At 40.4% G+C, this 22,273-nt stretch overlaps 1 protein-coding gene across 1 annotated transcript; it reads right to left on the reverse strand.

Moving 5' to 3' along the window:
* Positions 1 to 5,207: 5,207 nt before the first annotated feature.
* LOC146638351 (sterile alpha motif domain-containing protein 3-like) lies at positions 5,208 to 12,123 on the reverse strand. The gene is made up of 9 exons (XM_085367880.1): positions 12,042 to 12,123; positions 9,257 to 9,371; positions 8,734 to 8,922; positions 8,562 to 8,649; positions 7,545 to 7,706; positions 7,224 to 7,433; positions 6,591 to 6,756; positions 5,664 to 5,743; positions 5,208 to 5,510 (listed from the first exon to the last, which is right to left on the reverse strand). The coding sequence occupies exons 1-9, from the start codon at positions 12,121 to 12,123 to the stop codon at positions 5,208 to 5,210; spliced, it is 1,395 nt and encodes a 464-aa protein (XP_085224006.1).
* Between the last annotated feature and the right edge of the window lie 10,150 nt (positions 12,124 to 22,273).

A 22,273-nucleotide genomic window follows, 5' to 3' on the forward strand; every position in this document is an offset into this window, starting at 1 on the left:
TTCATGCTTTGGTACAAGCAGTATGGTGGCACGGTGGTTGGCACTGTTGCCACAAAGCAAGAAGGTCCTGAGTTCAATTCCACCATCAGGCCGGGGTCTTTCTGTGTGGAGTTTGCATGTTCTCCCCGTGTTTGGTGTTTGCATGGGTTCCCTCTGGGTACTCCGGCTTCCTCCCACTGTTCATTTCACATTTAAGGTTGGCTGGATTCAACAATTATTGAGCTTCCTACAAGTATGTGTGATGTCATCCTCTTCGTATCCTTTCTAAAATCGCAGGTTTAAATTAATTTCTTGTCTGTAATTATGATGTTGACAAAATGTATTTTAAGCTTTCAGGTTTTCATCATCAGGTCTTCTTATTCTGGTCGCTCATGTAAATCATAACTCCTCCCATCATCACGATTTCTTCTGGAACAACAAGAAAAAATCACAATTCTGTGACTCCTGGTTCTGAAACACTCCTTGTGATAGACTGTTATAGACCGTTATGTGTTTAATTATTGAAAATTAAAGAACACCCCGTCACCTTCCTGTAACTCATGGGAACATGTCTTCGGTGTGTCTCATCTAAAATCAGTGTTTCATCACGGGCCCAGACTGGATGAGCACCACCCTCCTGCTCTGCTGTAGGTGAAGCGGTCAGAGCTCTGTTCCTGGACCATCCTGTTCCTAACCATATACAGTCTTCTGTTGGAATCACCTCATCTCTGCTATTAACTGGAAGAAGGACGTGTCCTTTAAACGTGTCCACAGGTGTGTCCTACCAAAGGTGTCCTTAAAACTGCTATAAAACGTGACTCTCAGGGGTTTTGGAACGACGTCTTATCTGGACCACATCAGGACAGCAGCATAAACTCGTCTCTATCTTCCATGTCCTCACTGTCATGATGGAAATGCACAACTATACTGACACTATCAAACTTTCTGCTCTTGTCCTTTTGTCAAATAAAGCTTTTTTTTTAAGTGTGCTGTGTCTGGGTAAAGGTTAAAAGTTAGTATGTGAGTGTGTCATGTGCTTCAGAGCTGCAGACTTCACACTGATTCAGCTTCAGAGCTGTGAGCCTGTGCTGCCCCCTGCTGCCTGCTGCCTGCTATTGCTGAGTGTGACTTTACTTTGTTTCTATTAGATCTAAGAGAGTTCTGTTGCAGTGCTTCCAGTTTAGTGACTTATTGATTAAAATTATATTTTATTTTATTTCATGTATTCAGTAAAGGAAATACCAACTTTTAGAATAAATAAACTCTAAGATTATCTTATGTTATTGTGTGTGTGTGTGTGTGTGTGTGTGTGTGTGTGTGTGTGTGTGTGTGTGTGTGTGTGTGTGTGTGTGTGTGTGTGTGTGTGTGTGTTTTAAGGTCAGGTCTGAGCTGAACGGTTTGAACTTTATAACACAATCATACATTTTTATGTTTGTTTACACACGTTGATAAGAGGATGAGGTGTGGTGTAATAACACATGTGTCTGTGCAGATTCTTAGTTTATAACAGACTCGTTTTCCTTAATGATTGGTTATTGGAAAACATAAACATTTGAAATTTATGTTTCAGCTGTGTTGTACTCAGAATTATTGCTTCAATCAATCACCCAGTGCATCATGGGAATCCCCAGCAGCCTACACCTACTGCAGCATAACTAAGGGAGGATTCAGGGTCACCTGGTCCAGCCCTAACTATATGCTTTAGCAAAAAGGAAAGTTTGAAGCCTAATCTTGAAAGTAGAGATAGTGTCTGTCTCCTGAATCCAAACTGAAGCTGGTTCCACAGAAGAGGGGCCTGAAAACTGAAGGCTCTGCCTCCCATTCTACTTTTAGATACTCTAGGAACAACAAGTAGGCCTGCAGAGCGAGAGCGAAGTGCTCTAATAGGGTGATATGGTACTACAAGGTCATTAAGATAAGATGGGGCCTGATTATTTAAGACCTTGTATGTGAGAAGCAGGATTTTGAATTCTGGATTTAACAGGAAGCCAATGAAGGGAAGCCAAAACAGGAGAAATCTGCTCTCTCTTTCTAGTCCCTGTCAGTACTCTTGCTGCAGCATTTTGGATTAACTGAAGGCTTTTCAGGGAGTTTTTAGGATGCCTGGGTCGTTGACCCAGAGTTTTGAGTTTATTATATTATTTATCATTTGTAGTCTTTGGTTTCTTAGAGTTCTATCTTATGGTTTATGTCTCTGTGTCTCCCTGGTCCCACGTCTCTGTTCCCCCTGTTGTAGTGCCTGCCTGTGAGTCTGTGTCTGTAAGTTCAGTCTGTGTTATGTTTCCTGTTTTACTTTGAAAGTCCTTGTCTCATGTAAATGCGTCTGGTTGTGCTTCCTGTGTCTCGTTAGGCCTGATTTGCCCCAGCTGTGTTTCCCTCCTGTTACCAATTCCCTGATTGCTCCCTCTGTGTATTTAAGCCCTGTGTTTCAGTTTGTCCGTGTCATGATCTACCCTTATTTTGCTGTATGTTCTGTCTGTGTAAAGTTTACCTTGTAGTCTCAGTTTTGTTACTTTTTTGGAGTTCAGCGTTAAAGCTGTATTTAAGTTCACCTTTGATTTCTGTGAGTCTACATTTTGGGTCCTTCATGTAGTGATGGGCAGATGAAGCCCCATGAAGCACTGAAGCTTTTCATCCAATTGGTTCACCCCAACGCGAAGCTTCATGAAGCTTCATTTGCTCTAGCAGGACACCTACTGGACGTAAAAATAATAGCTGGCATGAATTTGAAGAGTGTGGCATTTTGCACACAGCCTGTAAATGTCAACAACAAAAGGAGTGTGTAAAACATGTATATTGTAGTGATGGCAGTATACTGTGTATATTTATAGTGGCAGTATGGGAAATGATTATTTGGAAATGCTTGAAATGGAAATGATCATTTACTGTGAGGTGAGGTGTGGTTGGGGTGTGGACAGTGGTTGTGCTTTTGTAACGTTGAGGTATGGACAGCTACACACTGAGGCTTTGAGCCTCAGTCCTGCCTGTTCACATTTTATTCTGTAAAAACAAAATTTTCACTGCTTTTATGACCTTTTTAGTGGGGAGAACATAGCTAGGATTTAATGATTTAACAAATCTTTTGAATCCTTTGTCCTCCACAATGCTAAATGGCTGGGAGTCCTCAATCACCATGCTGACCAGGTCTTCATCTATTTGAGATTGTTCTCCTGAGGAAAGACAATAAAGATAAAGCACAAATATAAATATCACACACGTAACTTATAACAGTTGTATAATATTGTTATATCATTTAGTAACATTACTGCATCCTATATTATCATTGCATTTGATGGCTCACCTGGTCTTGCTCCACAATCGGTGTCCCCCTTATTCTCATGCAAAGCTCTGTAGTGCCTAAGCATGGATGAGGTGTTGCTGTTATATCCCAGCTCCCTGGCACATAGCAAACACTTCACCTTGTACAAAAGTCAAGACAGCTCAACATAAATTGTATTGCACCATCAGTATCATGAAAATACATCTTCTGTAGAAATTTACATACCTTGTTGGGAGGAATAAGATCAAAATGTTCCCACACAGGGGAGGACATCCTCCTCTTCTTAGCTGGCTCCATTCTCTCCTGACTTTCCTCACTCTCATAAACCTCCAAACTGTCTCCAAACTCTCACTAACCGCAACTCTCCATCAAACACCCACATTTTTGAATGAAGTCTGAGGGGTTTATATCGCTGTCATATCTCGCGGCAAAGTTCGAACCACTTCATGAACCAGTCACGTGGTACAGCCGGGCAGCGAGGCTTCGGACGTCATCATTTTCAGCTCCTCCCATAAATGAAGCAAGCCTCGATACGCGCTTCGCGGAAACGCCCCCTCCATTACTCGACACACGCTCCGAAGCCTCGATACAGAACGTCCCATCACTACCTTCATGTCACCACTCCTGCCTGCACACAGCCTTCCCATAACACAGTCGTCCAGCCTGGAAGTAATAAATGCATGAACTAGTTTTTCAGCGTCACTCTGAGACAGGATATTTCTAATTTTAGAGATGTTGCGCAAATGGAAGAACGCAGTCTTACATATTTGTTTAATATGTGCGTTGAAGGACATGTCCTGGTCAAAAATGACTCCAAGGTTCCTCACAGCGTTACTGGAGGCCAAGGTAATGCCATCCAGAGTAAGAATCTGGTTAGACACCATATTTCTAAGATTTTTTACTGTGAATATTAGAGATAGTCTCATGGTCCTCACGTCTTCTCTGGTGTTCTCTTTGTGGTTCTTGCTCCCTCTTCACTCCTCCCCCAGCAGGGTGGCGCTCCTCCCCAGCAGACCTTCCTGGACCCCTGCCTGTTTCCTTTGGGCCCTGTTTGGATGAGCATGAGTGAGTTTCTGTGTGGGACTGGACTGAGAGTGTGTCAGTCACAGACTGTGTGTAGAGGAGTGTGAACGAGTTAGCCTTGCCCTGTACTTTTACCCTGCACTCAGAAAAATAAAGGTGCCAACTGGAACAAAAAGTGGTTCTTTAGACTGATGCCATAGAAGAACCTTTTTTGGTGCCACAAAGAACCTTTCAAACAAAGGTTCTTTGAAGAACCATTTCTTTCAGTGGTTCACTGAAGAACCTTTAAAGGTGCCCCAAAGAACCATCAAGAAATGGTTCTTTGGGGCACCTTTAAAGGTTCTTCAATGAACCACTGAAAGAAATGGTTCTTCAAAGAACCATTTTTAAAAAGATCCTTCAAATGGTTCTTTAAAAGAACCATTTTAAAGAACCTTTTTTGGGTGGTTCTTTAAAGAACCATTTTAAATCTTTCAAAATAAAATGTATCATAAATTGAATTTGAGTAGGGTAAAATAAATACAAGCACATATATTAATGGTTTATTGGCACTTTGTATTACAGAAAAAGACAAAAAGGCATTTTAATGCTAAGCACAACACCACTACTAATAATAGCATACAAGTCATTTAAACAGTAATAATTAAATATCTTTACTATAAATACATATAAATATTATACTATAGATAAAACAACAATTTTTACATTAGAAATAGCAATACTTTCATAACAGACAATTAAACAACACATTTTTATCAGCATGTTTGCATTTTCAGTAAGACTATTTCAAGAACAATCTTTTTATTTAAATTATCAATTAACTGCAGCCTTAAGTTATGTAAGTTAAGTTTAATGTGGGACTCATGGTCCTTCGTTAGTCCACACTGGGACAATTTCAGTCTCTCACCTGCACTATGCTGGCAATCTAGGAGATATTTAATGCATTTGCCACTCTTTGCACAGCTACTGGTACAGGTGTAGTCAGAGTTCCCAAGTTGAGAACAAATGCCTCCAAAAAGCAAAATGTCTTTTTTAGTTCACTTGGATAGGCAACATTGTAGACATGGTACAGGGAGAAGACAATACCCATCGCCAATGAAATGTCCATTTCCCCACTGTCCAGAATCATTTTTTGTCCATCCATCTGGACATTGACCTCAGTTGAATCACTCAAGGGCTTGCCGTCACTGCTGCTGAGTACGATTGTAGGTATCGGGCTGTGTGGATCCTGAAACAGAAATTAAATTCTTGAAATGAGGAGTATAGTTTAAATAAGTATAAACAACAGCTGTCCCAATGAAAGTATAAAACTCCTGTAAAATACTGGATTTGTTCAAGACCCCCCCCCCCTCTCACCATACCAAAAAATATATAAATTTACCTTATTTATGACGAAGAGACGAGAGGCATTTTCTTTGAAAATAGATGGCAGGAGAAGAACAGCTGTGTTTACCATCTGACCTGAAAAATAAAGAGAAATATGTAAATATTTTCTGGCCAATTTTGTTAATACAAAGCAGTAAAGGCCATATGAGTGCCTTTATCAGGAGTTGAATGTCTTGCAGAACATAAGCATTAGTGCAGTAAATGTATACCTAATTAACTTTTCAGTGTAATTCAGTGTAAATGTTAAGCATTTATACAAAACCCCCAAAATGTTGTTCAGTTCTGTAAGTTGCTAGCTTTAAATAATTTGAGTCCTAAAGAACTTGCAGAGCAAGTCTAGCTGCCACTGAACATTTTTTGGGATAAACATTGTGTGAATGACTGAAAATCTTCATAGAGATACATATAGCATCGAGGGTATATCAGTTAAATCTTAAAGTACATCATTGCAGAGACGAGACAGGAGAAATGTCAGTCTGTGGATATTGTAAAGCAGCGGTCCCCAACCTTTTTTGCGCCACGGACCGGTTTATGCCTGACAATATTTTCATGGACTGGCCTTTAAGGTGTCGCGGATAAATACAACAAAATAAAACTAGTACCGGTACCGAAAAAAAGAAAATTTATTCATAACACACGTGAAAAGACCCAGGAAAACAGAGTAAACGATAAAAACGATAACAAAATAACGCTGAAAACCGATAAAAACCCTGAAAAACTATACATTTCACACCTGAGCCTCAACTCTCGCGGCCCGGTACCAAACGACTCACGGACCGGTACCAGTCCGAGGCCCGGGGGTTGGGGACCGCTGTTGTAAGGGACACTGTGTTTACTAATGTGCTGTATGTGAAACCTTAAAAAGTGGTATCTGAGATAGGAGTTAAAATTGTTTTTGCTCATTATTGCCAAGTGCCCTCACCTTTTCTTTCAGTGTCTGTCTGGCTCTCATCAACAGATTTTAAGCAGAGGCTTTTAAGGTTGCTGTTTGGGGCTATTGACACAAGCTTCGCTGCCAACTTACTGAATCCTCGGATTACTTTTTTGTCCACATCAGTTTTAAGTAACATGGAAGCCTCTTCAAGAAGCTAAAATAAAGGATAAACATATACATATTAGCTTTGTACCATAATATATACCATTATATAGCAAACCAGAACAATCATTATTTCACACATCAATTATCATTAGAGAAGAAATTATAATTTTGCATTTGTTTAGTTTAATTCTCAAGTACACATTGCTGTGCAAAAGGGATGTTTAGACTATTCTTCCCAAAAAACTATCATTGGCATCAGATTAGTCCAAAATTATCCTGTAGCATGAAAATAAAACCAAAGAGAAAGACATAGTCAATGTGGCAATTTCTGTTAGTGTTCTGTTAGTGTACTTTTATTACTCATGAAATCTGCTGAGTCAGTCACTTTGCCTGTCCTGTAGGTACATGATTATTAGAAGTCTGTATAAATGTGCAGCACATCAGTACATATTCATGTTTTTGCTGTGCACTATTGTTATTGTTGTTTTTTGCTGCAGTTTTTGATAAAACACTCACCACAACAGGGATAGTGAGACATGGGAATTCTCGTAGAACCTCTTCAGTAGTATGCTGAAGAATGTAGTGTGTTCTGTACTTCTGTATTTTCCTGAGGTGCGTTTGAATGACATCCACATTTGGCCTAGTTTTTTGGCACTCTTGCTTAATCACTGATACATGTTGGTCGGTGCTCCTTTCATCCTCCCCATCGTCAAGAGGATTGATATCCTGGTTATTAAAAAGTTTAGCAAATATTGAGAGAAAAAACAAACAAACAATACTTTTAACTTTTATGTACAATTTAAAATGGCAAACAAACATTGAGCATATTTAACTTGCCTTGGTTTTTTTCAAAAGGATACAGGGCTGGATATCTGATGATCTTTTTCTTCCTGAATTTGGAACTGAGTATTTCTGTCTCATTTTTTCAATTTCCTCTACGTCTACTAGTGGTCTTCTTTCCTTTTTAAACTTGTTCCTGAGAGACTCATGCAGAGCATCCTACAAACGATAAAAATGTAACTAATTATTCATAAATAGGTGCAACTAGGTCCTCCCTTTATGCAAGACATTTACCAGAAAACTTTGAGTGACATAAAGCTGGTAGGTTTGCTGTAATCATGTCATAACCTAATTAGTTCCTATTTACAGATCTCTTCTTTAACTCTTAGGAGTTGATCGAACACATGATATAAAGGTTTGGAGCACTTTAGATTGGCTAAATACACTATAAAAGGTAGATAAAGTATTAATGGCAATATGTCCTACAAGCATACTCGTCATGATCTTTCAGTCTATATGTTAATACCTCTACCTTTTAATAATAATGTATACTTTATTGATCCCCACAGGGAAATTTCTCTCTTTGCATTTAACCCATTCACTCAGTGTGTAGGGACGGTACCTTGCTCAAGGGTACCTCAGGGTAGCCGTTCAGTTGATTCAAACCCCCGACCTTCCGATCATGGGATAACCACACTACCTACTGAGCTATCCCTGCCCTATTTTCAAATTTAATTTTTTAAATACAAAAACTACACTATCCTGATACAAAGGCAAACAGAGCTAATATAATGCTGAATTTCACACCATTCACTTGAGAATTCACAGAGAAATGAAACAATTAATTTAAAAGAGCAATTGATATTTTATTTATTGTTTGACCATACTGCACGACATCTGCCTCAAAAATCACAATACTAATACTTGTATTGTAGTGGCCACAAGGGAACAGATAACCTCTGAATATGTAGCAATGAAAATGTTAGCATGTTACACTCATTAGCCAATAATTGGGCAATTCAAAGACAATTTGTTGGACAATTGTATCAATGTTTGCTTTTCAGGAATACTTACATATCCAGAGCCATAACTCTCCTTCAAAAAAGGAAAACTCAGAAGGACAGTCCTCAGAAGGTCTACATACTGCACATGAGAGGGATACCTGCAAATTTTGAATGATGAACTTAAATTCTGATGTACATACTGTATTTTAAATGAATCAAATCTTAATTATATATAGACTTACATTGTCTCATTACTCAAGTGGTCAAACAGTGCTTGAATAAGCATGTTTTTGAGTCTGTTCTTGGTGGGTGACTTTAGTGCTGCATCTTTATTGGTCAACGCAGTGAGCACAGCTGGAGGAAACTGCACTTTGCAGTTAAACATAGGTTGGAGTGCTGACACAGTATGCTTTTCTTTGTGTTGCCTTCCACTGCAAGAAGAAGTAAGAAGTATTTTTAGAGTTTGTTACAAGACATGAATATGCGTGTCCTTGTGTCCTGCATCAGGAATATCCGCATATTTAAAACGTACAATAACAGCTGCTGAACTACAGAAACAGAATCATAACAGAGAGTAAGAGTGGCTGTGACATTTCAATTTGAAAGTAAATGGGTGTGTGATGCACATCAACGCTGGAGAAACAGAACAGGGCTTGCGTCAACCCCTTGCCCCCCACCCTCCAACACCATAAACCTAGGGGAGGGGAAACACTGGATTGTATGAATGTACAATTCAGTGAATCAACCAGTCAACTTAAGACTCACTCTTTCAGCTTCTCTACAGCAGACAAAAATTTCACTTGGTCTTTCACTTTTGGAAAAAGACGCTCACTCATTCTTTCAGTCATCTGCAGAAGTGTCGATCCATCGATTTCATTGTCTGTGGCACAGAAAAACAATAAGACACGATCAAAACAGAAATGAGCATGTCAAAGATAAAGATTAAAAATATTATAAAACATTACTAAAAAAACAGCTATGAGTTCATTAGTGACTATAGATGATGACAGACCTGTGGAATAGCCAAAAAGTGGTTAAAATCATTTTAACAGTGGTTGACAACTCCTAACTAAAAAGTCATGGTTTAGGATGTATCTTACCTAACTTTGGTATGGACTGCCTTAAAAGGTCGGTGGATCAGTGTAATGAAGTCTTGACCATCACATCTGTATGCGTCCAAAGCATGAAAGTCTACCTCATCCCCAGGCTTGAATATCAACAGATCATCAGTCTCTCTGATGTGGTATGATTGAAGGTGTCTTATAAACTCCAGTGTTGTGAAAAGTCTTCCAACAAGAAACCAGTTGGCCCTGATATACACAATCAGGACTATTTTCACAAACAGTGGAATTTGCTCTGCATGCACAAGTTCCAAAATGAAGAAATCTCCAACTGCATATTTTACAGAGTTTAAAATGATGCATTTACTTGTCCAGAGTTTCTCATCCACAGTAACGGCTGTCTCCAAGTTTTGCAAACAAATCTGCAAGTTCACTGGAAGTTCTTGAAGTGATAAGTTATTAACTGCTGCTTGTGTATGATCGCTCCTGATGATCCGTTCAGGCTGCCACTCCCAGCATTGACGAAGCTGATTCCTCTTTGCCAAAGTCTGACAAATGTTAATATAGTTATTGGTGATTCTTGCTACTGTCTTGAAATATTGATGTCTGGCTTCAAACCTCATGCACCAATGAGAGCGGAGTGACCCATAATCAAGGATGAGCTGAGGATAATGTAGCAGAAAATGCAGCTTGGGTGTAAACACACCAGGAAACAGATTGATGAAATCTGTCAAAAAGTAAGTGATCAGTTCATGTAGATTACTAATCCAGTCAGTGCTGATGGTTGGAGCAAGAATAATCTCTCCTATTTCTCGAACCAAAAGATAAAGCTGCCAAAACTTGTTACCCTTTTCAATCCTGGAGCCTATGAGGAAAGGCAGAGTCCTAAATAATGTCCATTTCTCAACAGCAGTTCCAGAGATATTTCCATCCAGTGCTACCTTCTCAGATATTAGAGCAGGTTTGGAGGTGCAGTCATTCTGTCCAAAACTAAAAGTCCTTATGCTGTCATTCACCTCTTGGATAGTAACGGTTTTGTCCTCGTGCAAGGCTTTTACAACAGACTTCAAAACAAGAGGAATGACCCCCTCAAGAAAATCATGCATTAAATCAGGTGGGAATGCATTTGTGGTATCAAAATATGACAGCTTGTTGAAGGCACATGGGCCAGTTACACCATACACTGACCTACAGTGGGGGTCATCTTCAACACATTGCAGATGGTATGCATGAACAGTCTTTGTTCTAAGAACACAATCTCCCTCACTAATGATCCTAGACAGGTCCTTGTAATGACACATACAAAACCTGCATATTCTACCATTACTGAATGAGCAGCTAAAACCTGCAAGTGTGTGAGAGGTTAAGTTGTCTGCAGATATTGTGGCCAGACCACCTTTGATGCAGTACTGTCTGTCTTCAAATTTTAATCGTAATCCACGTTCTTGCAAAACCTGTAGGTCACAAATTAATGGTTCTAATATTTTCTCAAATCCATATGTTTTCACCAATCTATGTTTGACAAGTATCAACAGATGAATATGTCTTAAAACAGATCTGTCTTTTGGTGGAATATTTCCCAAAGTAAAATAAAATGCAGACACTTTATGTAGACGTTTCTTTGATCCTAATGGATTAGAAACTTCAAATTCATCACTGTACAACTGAATTCTCAAATGTGGGTTGTCTGTGTTAAAAAAATCACTTTCTTTGTAAATTTTCCCATCACTAAAATCTGTTAAGGTTTCAGGAGCACGGGATTCTGGCCTAAAAATTTGTCTTAAAATGTTAGGATCATTACATATTAATTCTAAGACTTTTAGAAGTGGAATATACTGAAAAGTGTCCTGTTTCCCAGTAAAAGGATCTATTCCCAGGATACATTCAACAGGTTCAATCAAGTTTAATTTCTCAACACAGTATCTGTCTAGTTGATATGCGTTGCTGACTGCACTGAAGCAATGTTCTACCAAACTATTGTCATCAATATAATGAAAACTTGATATATCAAAATTAAGAGTCTGCAAACATTTAGAAAATATCTCCCTATAGTTTTCAATAAAATACTTGAAAAGTGACTCTACTTCACTAAGAACAAATGTTTGAACTTTTCTATTTACAATACTTTTCTCTTGAAGATTCAAGGAAAACAATGCCAGTTGTTTTCTCACAGTCTCTGTAAAGTTCTCTACAAGTTCACTCAGAGTTCGTTCAGATGATCTGGGAAATTCAACAGTTTCCTGGATGACAGGGTCACAGTCTGGGGCAGACTCTAATCCTTGTTTCTGATATTTATGTTTCTTCCTTATGTGATTTTTCAAAGATTTCACAGACAAAAACTTTCTGGGACAGTCTTCTAGTCCGCAGACAATGAAGAATCCACATTCACTTTCATGGTATATCTGTTGATGTTTCAGCAGTTTTTCATATGTTGGTTTTCTTGTGGAGCACTGTGGACACTGATATGGCACATCCATAGAAATGCTCACCTACAAAGACCTGTTGATAATCTGCCAATTCATTTTCCCCAAGCCAAAGAGATACTTCTCCAACAGTCCACTGCTGAGCCATGATCTGTTAAAACAAAACAAAATTCCATTACATTGTTTTATTCTGTGACATCAAAAACTTATTTATTTATTTTTTGTTCATTCATTTTCCAAGCCGCTTTATCATCATAAGGATCGGAGGGGTGCTGGAGCCTATCCCAGCTGTTTTTTTTAGGCGGGGTAGACCCTGGACAGGTTGCCAGTCCATGGCAGGGTCGTCATTCAGATATGTATGTTTGGATTGTGGGTGGAAACCCACACAGAAACAGGGAGAACATGCAAACTCCACACAAAAAGGCACCCGGTTGACCCTGGGAATTGAACAGAGTCTTTCTAGCTGTGAGGCAGCAGCGCTAACCACTATACCACCGTTTAGTCTAACTTTTAAGCCTTCTTCAGATAAATATTGATAATTTTATGCTTTGGATTATCTGGTCTTGTTAGTATAATGACCTCTTTTTTGCCTAATATATGATGTTGGATAAATGAAATGTACATAATTTTTTTTTAACTATAATAAAAACGGACATTATCTTGGTAACATCAAATGACTGGAGCATAATTTGTCAACTACTCTGAAAATAAGTTCTACAGTAACAGTCAAAGACACAACTTCTCATGTGTCACATTTCTATTTATTCAAAACACTTAAGCATTGCTGTATTTTATACAGCTACTCCACAATTCAAAGTACAGGCTACTGAATTTCTGAGTTTCTAGACCAGACACAGAGCTCACACAACAGGCTTCAGGCGCCATTTTGGTGACTTTAACCATATTATTGATTTTAATATCTGTCTAGCTGACATTAGTTTATGTACGCAGCACGCAATATAGCCACATATTTTACAGGCCAAATTATTTGGGAGCACCTTCACTTAATTGTAACAGTGGTTTTGTTAGGAAAACAGTTCTTTATACCAGATACTAAACTGCGTTAACGTCAAAGGCTAACGTATCTAACCATTACTGTTAGCACAACATTAACAGCAAGCTACAATGACGAGTAACAAAAACAAAACAATAAAAAGGTTTTATGAAAATGTTTTACCTTTTCCAACAGTCCAGGAATCCAGAATCCTTTAAAGACCAGCAGGTACTGAAGACTGTTATCCACTGGCAACGTCCGAGAGAAAGTTTTCTTTCCGTTAGAAAGTTCAAGGCTCGCGCGATCTGTGTGCGCATGCGCATCCCTACAGTTGCCCCCCCCCTCCCTTTGGTTGTACTACGTGTTCTAACGTCTCTCTCACTCTCCATGTCTCTCTCTCTCCCTGTCATTTATTTGGCTTGGCACATATAATAATAAATTGCGCAGTGATAAACAAGTACTCAGATCACATGTGCAATTATTATTTACTTATATTATTTTATAATTTGACTTTACATACTGCTGGGTAGCTTGTAAAGCTCACAGTAACTAGTATTATCATTATGATATATGTTGTGTATATATATATATATATATATATATATATATATATATATATATATATATATATATATGTAGAGAGAGAGAGAGAGAGAGAGCGAGAGAGAGAGAGCGCGCGCGCGAGAGAGATCTGATATAGATCAGTATCTGAATCTGTCTAATATCCCCCGAATGGATTGTTTAGATTGTTAATTTATAAATTCACCATATTCATAAACGGCTTAATAATAAATTTTATATTCTGTTACCACATTATTTGTGATCAGTGGGTTTGCAGGGTGGGTGCTGGGGGTCTTCAGGCTTTGGCCCCCACCCCTGCCACCAGAATATTTTTGAGCAAGTGTTTCTAACTTTAATTTGAATATTCAGTATCCCACCATCTGCCCCCCCCCCCCCCCCCCCTCCGCACACAAACAAAACACACAGTATAATTCACACCCTCATTAAAGTGAATATTATTTATGCCATTTTACACCAACAAACTCAGATAGCTAAGGATGAAGAACCTTTTGTTCTTTAAAGAACCATTTGTAATAGCTGAAGAACCATCTTCAAAATAAAAAGGTTCTTTGACGTATGATGGTTCTTTAAAGAACCATAGAGACATCAGAAGAACCATGTAAGAACCCTAATTTTTCTGAGTGTGGAGTCCCAGTCCCTTCGTCACAGTACATATGTATATATGTCACCTGGTGTTGTAAATAAACCTCCCTTTAATGGCACAATTCTGAGTCCTGCCTGAGACAGATTAATCATATTTAAGACTGAAGCATTAATTAATGGCAGGACTTCTTTGAGCAGTTTTGTAGGAATGGGGTCTAAAAGACACGTTGATGGTTTGGAGGAAGTAATTATGGAAGTTAACTCAGAAATCAGAATCAGAATCAGAATCAGAATGGGTTTATTGCCAGATGTTGAGGTTTACAACATTAGGAAATTGCTGCGGTGCTTCAGTGCAGACAATAAGAATTAAAGTGCTATGTAGAAAGAAAGATATGTGCATGAGATATACATGAGATATATACATGAGAATAAGAATTATGAGTGCTACGTAGAAAGATATATACATGAGTGCAGGTGGTGATCAGTGCCAAACATATATACATGAGAATAAGAATTATGAGTGCTACGTAGAAAGATATATACATGAGTGCAGGTGGTGATCAGTGCCAGACATGAAATGATGCAGTGACACAGCGTAGGGTCATGTGTTAGTGGCGGGGACAGTCATGTGGTTATTGTTCATGTGTCCAACAGCAGAGGGGAAGAAACTGTTCTTGTGGCGAGAGGTTCTGGTGCGAATGGACCGGAGCCTCCTGCCTGAGGGGAGCAGGTCAAACAGACTGTGTCCAGGGTGAGAAGGGTCAGCTGAGATCCGGATCAATTGGAGAAAAAGAGTCTAACTTAACATCAATGGTACTAAGAGTAGCTGTAGATAATATTACATCTGTGGGATGATTACTGGTATTTTTTTCTCTAATGATAAAAATTTTATTTGTGAAGAAGTTCATGAAGTCATTACTAGTTAACGTTAAAAGGATGGTTGGCTTAACGGAGCTCTGACTGTTTGTCAGCCTGGCTACAGTGCTGAAGAGAAACCTGGGGTTGTTCTTATTTACTTCAATCAGTGACGAATAGTAAGATGTTCTGGCATTGTGGAGGGCTTTCTTATAAAGCAACAAAATATTTCTCCAGGCTAAATGATGATCCTCTAAATATGTGACACGCCATTTCCTCTCCAGATTACGAGTCATCTGCTTTAGGGTACATGTTTGAGAATTATACCACGGAGTCAGGTACTTCTGATTTGAGACCTTAGTTTTCACTGGAGCTACAGTATCCAGAGTCGTACGTAGTGAGGAAGTGAAATTATTAACAAGATAATCGACCTCTGTTGGGATAGTGTTCAGATAGCTGCTCTGCTCTATGTTGGTACAGGGCATTGAAGATGATAACAGTGGGTGGATTATGTTAATGGATTATGTTATCTTAAACTTAGTTACAGCGCTTTCAGAAAGACATCTACTTTGATAAAGTCTACTCTCCACTGCTGTGTAATCAATTATTGTAAATGTAAATGTTATCAGGAAATGATCAGACAGGAGAGGGTTTTCAGGAAACACTGTTAAATGTTCAGTTTCTATGTCATATGTTAAAACAAGATCTAGAGTGTGATTAAAGTGGTGGGTGGGTTCTTTTACATTTTGAGAGAAGCCAATTGAGTCTAATAACAGATTAAATGCCATGTTGAGGCTGTCATTTTTAGCATCTACATGGATGTTAAAATCACCCACAATAATTATTTTATCTGAGCTCAGAACTAAATCAGATAAAAAGTCTGAGAAATCAGACGGATTTTTGATTCATTTAAACAACATAATCATCCTGCTGTAACCAGGTTTCAGTAAATCAATTTGTTGATCAATTATTAAGTCATGCACTAACAGAGACTTGGAAGAGAGAGACCTAATATTTAATAATCCACATTTCCTGATTTATTTAAAAGCAGCTTGTCATCACTGTGCCACCACGAGAGGAGAGCAGAGACAGGAGCCTGCTTATCTTTGTTTGGTCTCCAGTTTGAGCCTAAAACTCATTTCATGTTTATTTATAATAAGCCCTCTTCTCCTGTCTTCTTCCAATAATAATTATCTGAGTAATAAAATCAAAGACTAACAGGAGGAGCGTGTAAGTCTGTGCTTTTACCGATAATAAACCTTTGTCTCTGATGAAAACACTGAGCGCGATCCGCAGCCTTCACATTGAAACCTTCTCTGTGTTACATAGCAAACATGGACAGAAACATGTAGACTACTTCCTGTGAGGCCAAACTGAGCCTGTGTGTTAATTAAAGCCTTCATCAGCCTCCTCCTCCTCACGTTTTGAGGACAGACAGAAAGACATGCTGTGATCTGAAACTGGTTTGAAGCACATGAGAACATGTGGAGGTACCTTTGGAGGTCAGATGACAGATACACTGGATAATATTTCCCCAGAAATCCAACCAAAGGTATCAGTTTAAAACTTATTTCATATATTTATTGTCTTTAAAGTGTTTTCATGTCTTTTAATCCTTATTTGAATTAATGCTTTACTTCACGGAGGTGTTTCTAACAGACAGGAAGCAGTGAAGCCGATCTATGGTGAACGTCATCACTCAGGTGTTTGCAGGTGTTTGGTGGTCCTCTGTGTGAGTCCTCGTTGATGCCTTGATGCGCTCAGTGACAGCACGCTGAAAGTCAGACCGGTGAGCCGCTTTTATTCTGAAAAACCGGAATGCTTTTATTTTGTAGAGCAGAAAGCGGATGTCCTGTGTGTGTGTCGATCGAGTTCGTGAGCTGCAGTACATCAACAGGTGAGAGAGACGGCGCGCGCTCAAAGGAAACGGAGAGGTGCGAAGGCGAGAGGATGGAAGGTGAGGAGGTGTCAGGGGAGGAGGTGTCAGGGGAGGAGGTGTCAGGGGGGGAGGTGTCAGGGGGTTCCGCTCCTCTCTGAGCGGAGGACGGCAGAGGGTAGCAGACCTGCGGAGGAGGAGGTCCGCTACTTTCCGGAAAAACAGTCCGTGATTTGTTTCCGCCTGCTCGCGTTAATGATCGACCAGGCTTTGGTTAATCGACGCGCCGAGCAGAGTCATAGGAGTTGAATCAAACGCCGCGCTCAGATCTAACGACGCTGTCATCTTCAGTATCCAGTCATCAGTTACATCGCTGTTCATTGTTATTATTAAACACACAGGTCAGGTTAGAGCTGGGCGATATGAGATTTTTTCATATCACGATATGTTTTTTTCATTTCAGGCGATAACGATATCTATCACGATATAAGCCAAATAACTATATTTGTAAGATTTAAATGTGCCGTTGCTCACAAGTAAAATGTGAAATAATCAGCAGCTTGTTTTTATTTAAATATTTATTTCCCATAATAAGTTCAACAGGGTAGATGTACTTAAGGAACATGAGACTTTTTCAGATAAATAAAGGCAAATATTGCAAACTACACAAAAGGCAGCCGCTAAAGCGTTTAAGTTTCAAAATAGAACAAACGAAACAGACTAAATTGTCAATTCCACTTAGAAACAAAATATTAATTCTAAAAATAAATCTTAGTTTGTTTTACAGAAGATCAGACAAAACTGACTAACTTTTGTCAATATCAAATAAACTGAGAACTAAAAGGAAATTCTCAATCTCTCCTTGTTGTATAGCTGAGCTTTTCAAACAGTTTTAACAGTTACTTTAGTCTGACAAAAGCCGAATGACGAATTAGCGCTTCCAGTCAGAGACTGAGGCTACGTCCACACGTACACGGGTATTTTTGAAAACGGAGATTTTCCGTTTTCGTTTTAAAAAATAATCCCGTCCACACATAAAGGCAGAAATGAAGGAAAACGCTGCTATGAACATGCCAAAGCAGCAGGTGGCGCTAGATTCCTAACCGTGCAGAAATGTTGGCCAATCAGAAGTCTAGAAGCCTCGGTGGGAAAAAGTAAACAAAGCTGGGGCATAGAAGAGTCGGGGCATAGAAGCAGAACCGAGTCGTATGTGTGGAGGGACAGTAACTGTGTGTGTATGTAAGCATTTAAACACTGCAGAGAGTAGAATTAACAGTAACAGTATTGTAGAAATCCATTTCACCGAAACAATAACGTGGCGCACAGTGTGACGCATGCACCAGTTTATTGTATTTCCAGACTTGCTTTTGGCACAATTTACAGTGCACGCTACTCTGTTTTTTGTCAGACTTGAAATAGCCGAAATACCTTCACACTACAGAACTTCTTTGGCTCTTCCGTTCGACAATCTCTCCGGCATTGGAACCATCATCTGTTTTCTCTTCGGTCACGCTCGGTTGATTTTTCTAGTCGGCACACTCATTTCCTCCATTACGTGCTGGCTCCATTACCCGCTGGCTGCTTCCCAAACAAACACACGTGCGGCTTGGCACTTGTGCTGTACGTAACAAGTCACGCAACGTGACGCTGCGGCTGTGATTGGTTCGGCTCTGCGCTACTTAATTTGGATTGGCTGACCTTTTTTTTTTTTTTTTTTTTAAGAGGACAAGAGCGGCGAGGTCTATCGCGATAGCTTAATTTCTCTATCGAGTAAAAGTTATATCGCGATACATATCGTTATCGTTCTATCGCCCAGCTCTAGGTCAGGTCATACACTGTTCTTCCACCATCCTCTCAGAGTAACACACTGATGGTTTCAACACATTTATAGTTTCATTCAATCTCTGTCAAACCTTGTATGACTTATTTATTGTGTTATTTCAATCACTTTCATGTTGTAGATGTCTTTCCTTAGAGTCCAAACTTTCTCCTTAAAATAAACACTTTGGTAATATCAGCAGGTTTAGTCTACAAATGATGGGGTTGATTTAGCCCTCTGCCCATGGACTTCAGTTCTGTTACCATTTTGCCACATGAATCTTACAAAATTAAGTAATAACTTAATTTTGTGCATCTCCTGCCTGATGTGCTTCGGCAGACGTGTGTGTTTCAGGTGTTTGCTGAGTCCCGTGCTGCGGAGTCCTCTGCTGTCCCCGCGGTCCTCGATGAAGATCCATGAAGGTAATTTGTGTTTCTTCTTTGTGGCGTCGCTTTAAGCAGCTGGACACGGTCACGGCTCAGCGATTAGGGGCGGGTTTTTATAATCGATTCATCGATTAAAATCGATTCTGGCTTGGATAACGTAAAATCGATTCATTAAAATCCTGAATCGATTTTTTTAATATAAATTTATTTTGCCCGAAATGCCAGAATCTCTGGTGACATCTCACAAAATTTCAAGAACCACCAAACAGTTAAGACAGTAAATGAGAGCAGGAACACGGATTCTGCACATAGACTTAAACACACAGCGCGACCCGCGGATCAGAATCAGTTAGATGTCGCCTTTCTCACGGTCGGGGCTGAAAGCCGACAGCTCGCTGATCCTGATGTTTCGGCGGGTTCGCGCTTTGTGTTTACGCCCTTTTTGCGCCGATTCTAAAGCTGTTAGTTTGATCTCTCTCCAAACAATATTGACCGAACCAGCAGCAAAAAAAGATCCAAACGCTTCACATAAACATCATCATGAATTCACTCTGACTTTTACTGTTTTGCTTCCACCGCGATGCACAGCTCTCTCTCTCCCTCTCTCTCTCTCTGTACTTCAAGAACAGTTTCCCTTTCGTCATTATTCGCTTGCTTGTTACGCACAAGTCTACTGTTGTTTACAGCGCTGTCGGCCGCTGTTTTTTTCCCTTTTACATTCTTCCGAAAAGACAACCTCATTTCTGCTGTTCAATACTGAACAAATTTAAACTTTTTAAAATTATATAAAATGCAAAATGCTCAGCTGTGTCTGTAAAAAAACCCGCTGTAATTTCAGAGGTAATGTTCATAAAGTGATCAATGTTTTTCGTTCGTTTTTGATGTACTGCAGAATATTTTTATAAAATCCCAGGCCAGGAAAATCACCTTCATGTTTTTCTGTGTTTTATCTTCAGCTACTTTGACACAAAGGCATCTGCTGTGACGCTCACACCTGTGATAAAGTCTTGCATGTGTCAGCTTCCTTTTTATTGATACAAAAATATGTAAATGTACTGATCTGAATTATAATATTTCTCACTGTCAAAATTTCCCAGATTTAAATCAAATCGAATCGAATTAAATCGAATCGTGGATCGAATCGATTCGGGACCTTGTGAATCGGAATTGAATCGATTCTAGAAATCAGTGACGATACCCAGCCCTATCAGCGACATCAGCAGTGACACATCTGTGACCCTGTCACAGACACTCACAGCAGTTTCCTGAGTGATTCACTCGCTCCGCTTGAACTCTGCTCTCTGATTGGACGGTTTCTGTCAGTGGTGACGTGACTCTGTGGCCGGTCGTGGTCACTGTGGACCCAAAGAGGCGACTGGACGTGCCTGACAGGAGAGTGTGACCGCAGACTCCGAGGTCAGGCTGAGACACGATCCACCCACGCTGAGTCAGAGTCGAGCTGACATCACCTGAGCTGCTGGAACAACAATAGCAACCAGACTGAGATGTCTGTAGCTTTACTCTGTCCAGTCAGGCTGTGATGGGTCTAGATTTAGACCTCAGAGAGCTCAGGTGTGTCAGGTGTGACAGGTGACACTTTGTACAGCTGTGAGTCAGATTCCTGTCGACAGCACGTATTATAATATTTACTGAAACTAAACAGTAAAATAAACGTTTCCAAATTGACACTGCCTGTAGGGGGCGCCACAGCGGATCATCTGCCTCCATCTTTTCATCCACTCTGATGCGAATCCCCCTGTCGTCTCTGCAGCTCCGCCCATCATCAGTGCATCCTCCCCTCCTCCCCCATCCTCCCCTCTCCCTGAGGTCACCTCGCAGCCTGAGAGCGTTCACACCAAACCTAAAACTTTGTTAGAGTCAGTCATTGGACATTGAAGTTTACTGAGCACGAAGCATCGGATCAGTTTTCCTCACTGTGTGAAGGAAGTGTGGCAGAAGAGACAGGAACCCTGGATCTGCTGCTGATGTAGAGGTCCGTCCCAGGAAGCTCACAGGTAGACGTTGTCAGCTGAGTGAAACCTCTCGCTGAACGATCGGATCGGTGAGGAGCGACAAGGCCTGTCTGTGTCATGTTTCACTCTCAGGTTTGTCATAGTTGCTGTGATTTAATATGAAGGCGTGGTCTAATCCCGGCTTGGAATGTGCACGGCTCTGAAAGCTTTCCAGGTACGAAGCGTACGAGCTCTGGACTCTGAGCAGCGTGTTTGCTCTGCAGGTGGTGAATGCCTGAAGTGTCACGTCACTTTTAAGCCTTTCTTTTCTTGCAGCACACCTGAATCGTCAGCCGATCAGCTGACCGAATCCGGCCCCGCAGCATTCCTTGCCCACATTTCCGAGGATGTTATGAGCAGGATAAGCCGCTCCCGCCCTGCACACTCACCCAAACACGCCGCTGTGAATCTCATCAGCCTGCCGGGCTGCGGCACGAAAACGTCTTCCTGTTTATTCCCACTGACACGCTGGTCATCAGGCTGAAGATCGGGCTGAGAAGGTGTGAACCTGCGCCGCACACCAACTCTGTGGAATAATAAACTGAAGTGAAAGCTTCGAGTGAGAGGCGCTTTCTGTCAGCTGTTCCTGCCCTTGGACCTGGATGATGTCACTGAGGAAGGACGATGGGATGGTGTGCGCTACGAGGTGAGTCCACCGTTCCCTCTCGGTTCCCCGGGTATCCTGACGTCAGAGATCAGGGCGGTCGGTTTCCAGCCCGCTGACTGAACATGGCTTTCTTGATCCAGGCACGAGGGCGCTCACCTGAAAGTTGGCGGAATCTGACCAATCACAGTTATGTTAGGAGAAGAATAAAGTATAAAACCAAGACGACTCAGAGGTCAGTGTCAGCAGCTCTGCATCAGTGTGTGTGTTAATAAAGTTTGAAGCCTGGACAGGAAACCATCCATCATTCAGGCATTTTATCAAATAAATGTCTGTAAAGTCAGTAACCGTTAGAAACGCGGCACGTGTGCGTGTGAGGGCCGAATCGCATGTTAAAGGTTATGAAACAGAAACTGAACCCAAAACGAATCGCATCAAAGTTGTGACTGAGAATGAACATTTGTCACTCGGAGTCACACAGACTTCAGACCTGCTGCTGTCGACGCTCTGAGGGATCCTTAGGAACGGGGACGTTGTTTTCCTGAGATCTGATTGGGTGGGGATTTCATACCTGCTGATCGCTAATCT

This window comes from Diplotaxodon limnothrissa, linkage group LG2 (genome assembly GCF_057381915.1).
Source record: "Diplotaxodon limnothrissa isolate DT_005_m linkage group LG2, D_limnothrissa_male_GT1.1, whole genome shotgun sequence".
Lineage (NCBI taxonomy): Eukaryota > Metazoa > Chordata > Actinopteri > Cichliformes > Cichlidae > Diplotaxodon > Diplotaxodon limnothrissa.

Excerpts from the sequence above, each read along its gene's own strand:
- LOC146638351 (XM_085367880.1), bottom strand. The coding sequence starts at position 12,123 with ATGGCTCAGCAGTGGACTGTTGGAGAAGTATCTCTTTGGCTTGGGGAA. Across the intron at positions 8,923-9,256 it reads GCTGTAGAGAAGCTGAAAGA|TGGAAGGCAACACAAAGAAA; the intron begins GTGAGTCTTAAG and ends TTCTTCTTGCAG. Across the intron at positions 7,707-8,561 it reads AGAGTTATGGCTCTGGATAT|GATGCTCTGCATGAGTCTCT; the intron begins GTAAGTATTCCT and ends TATCGTTTGTAG.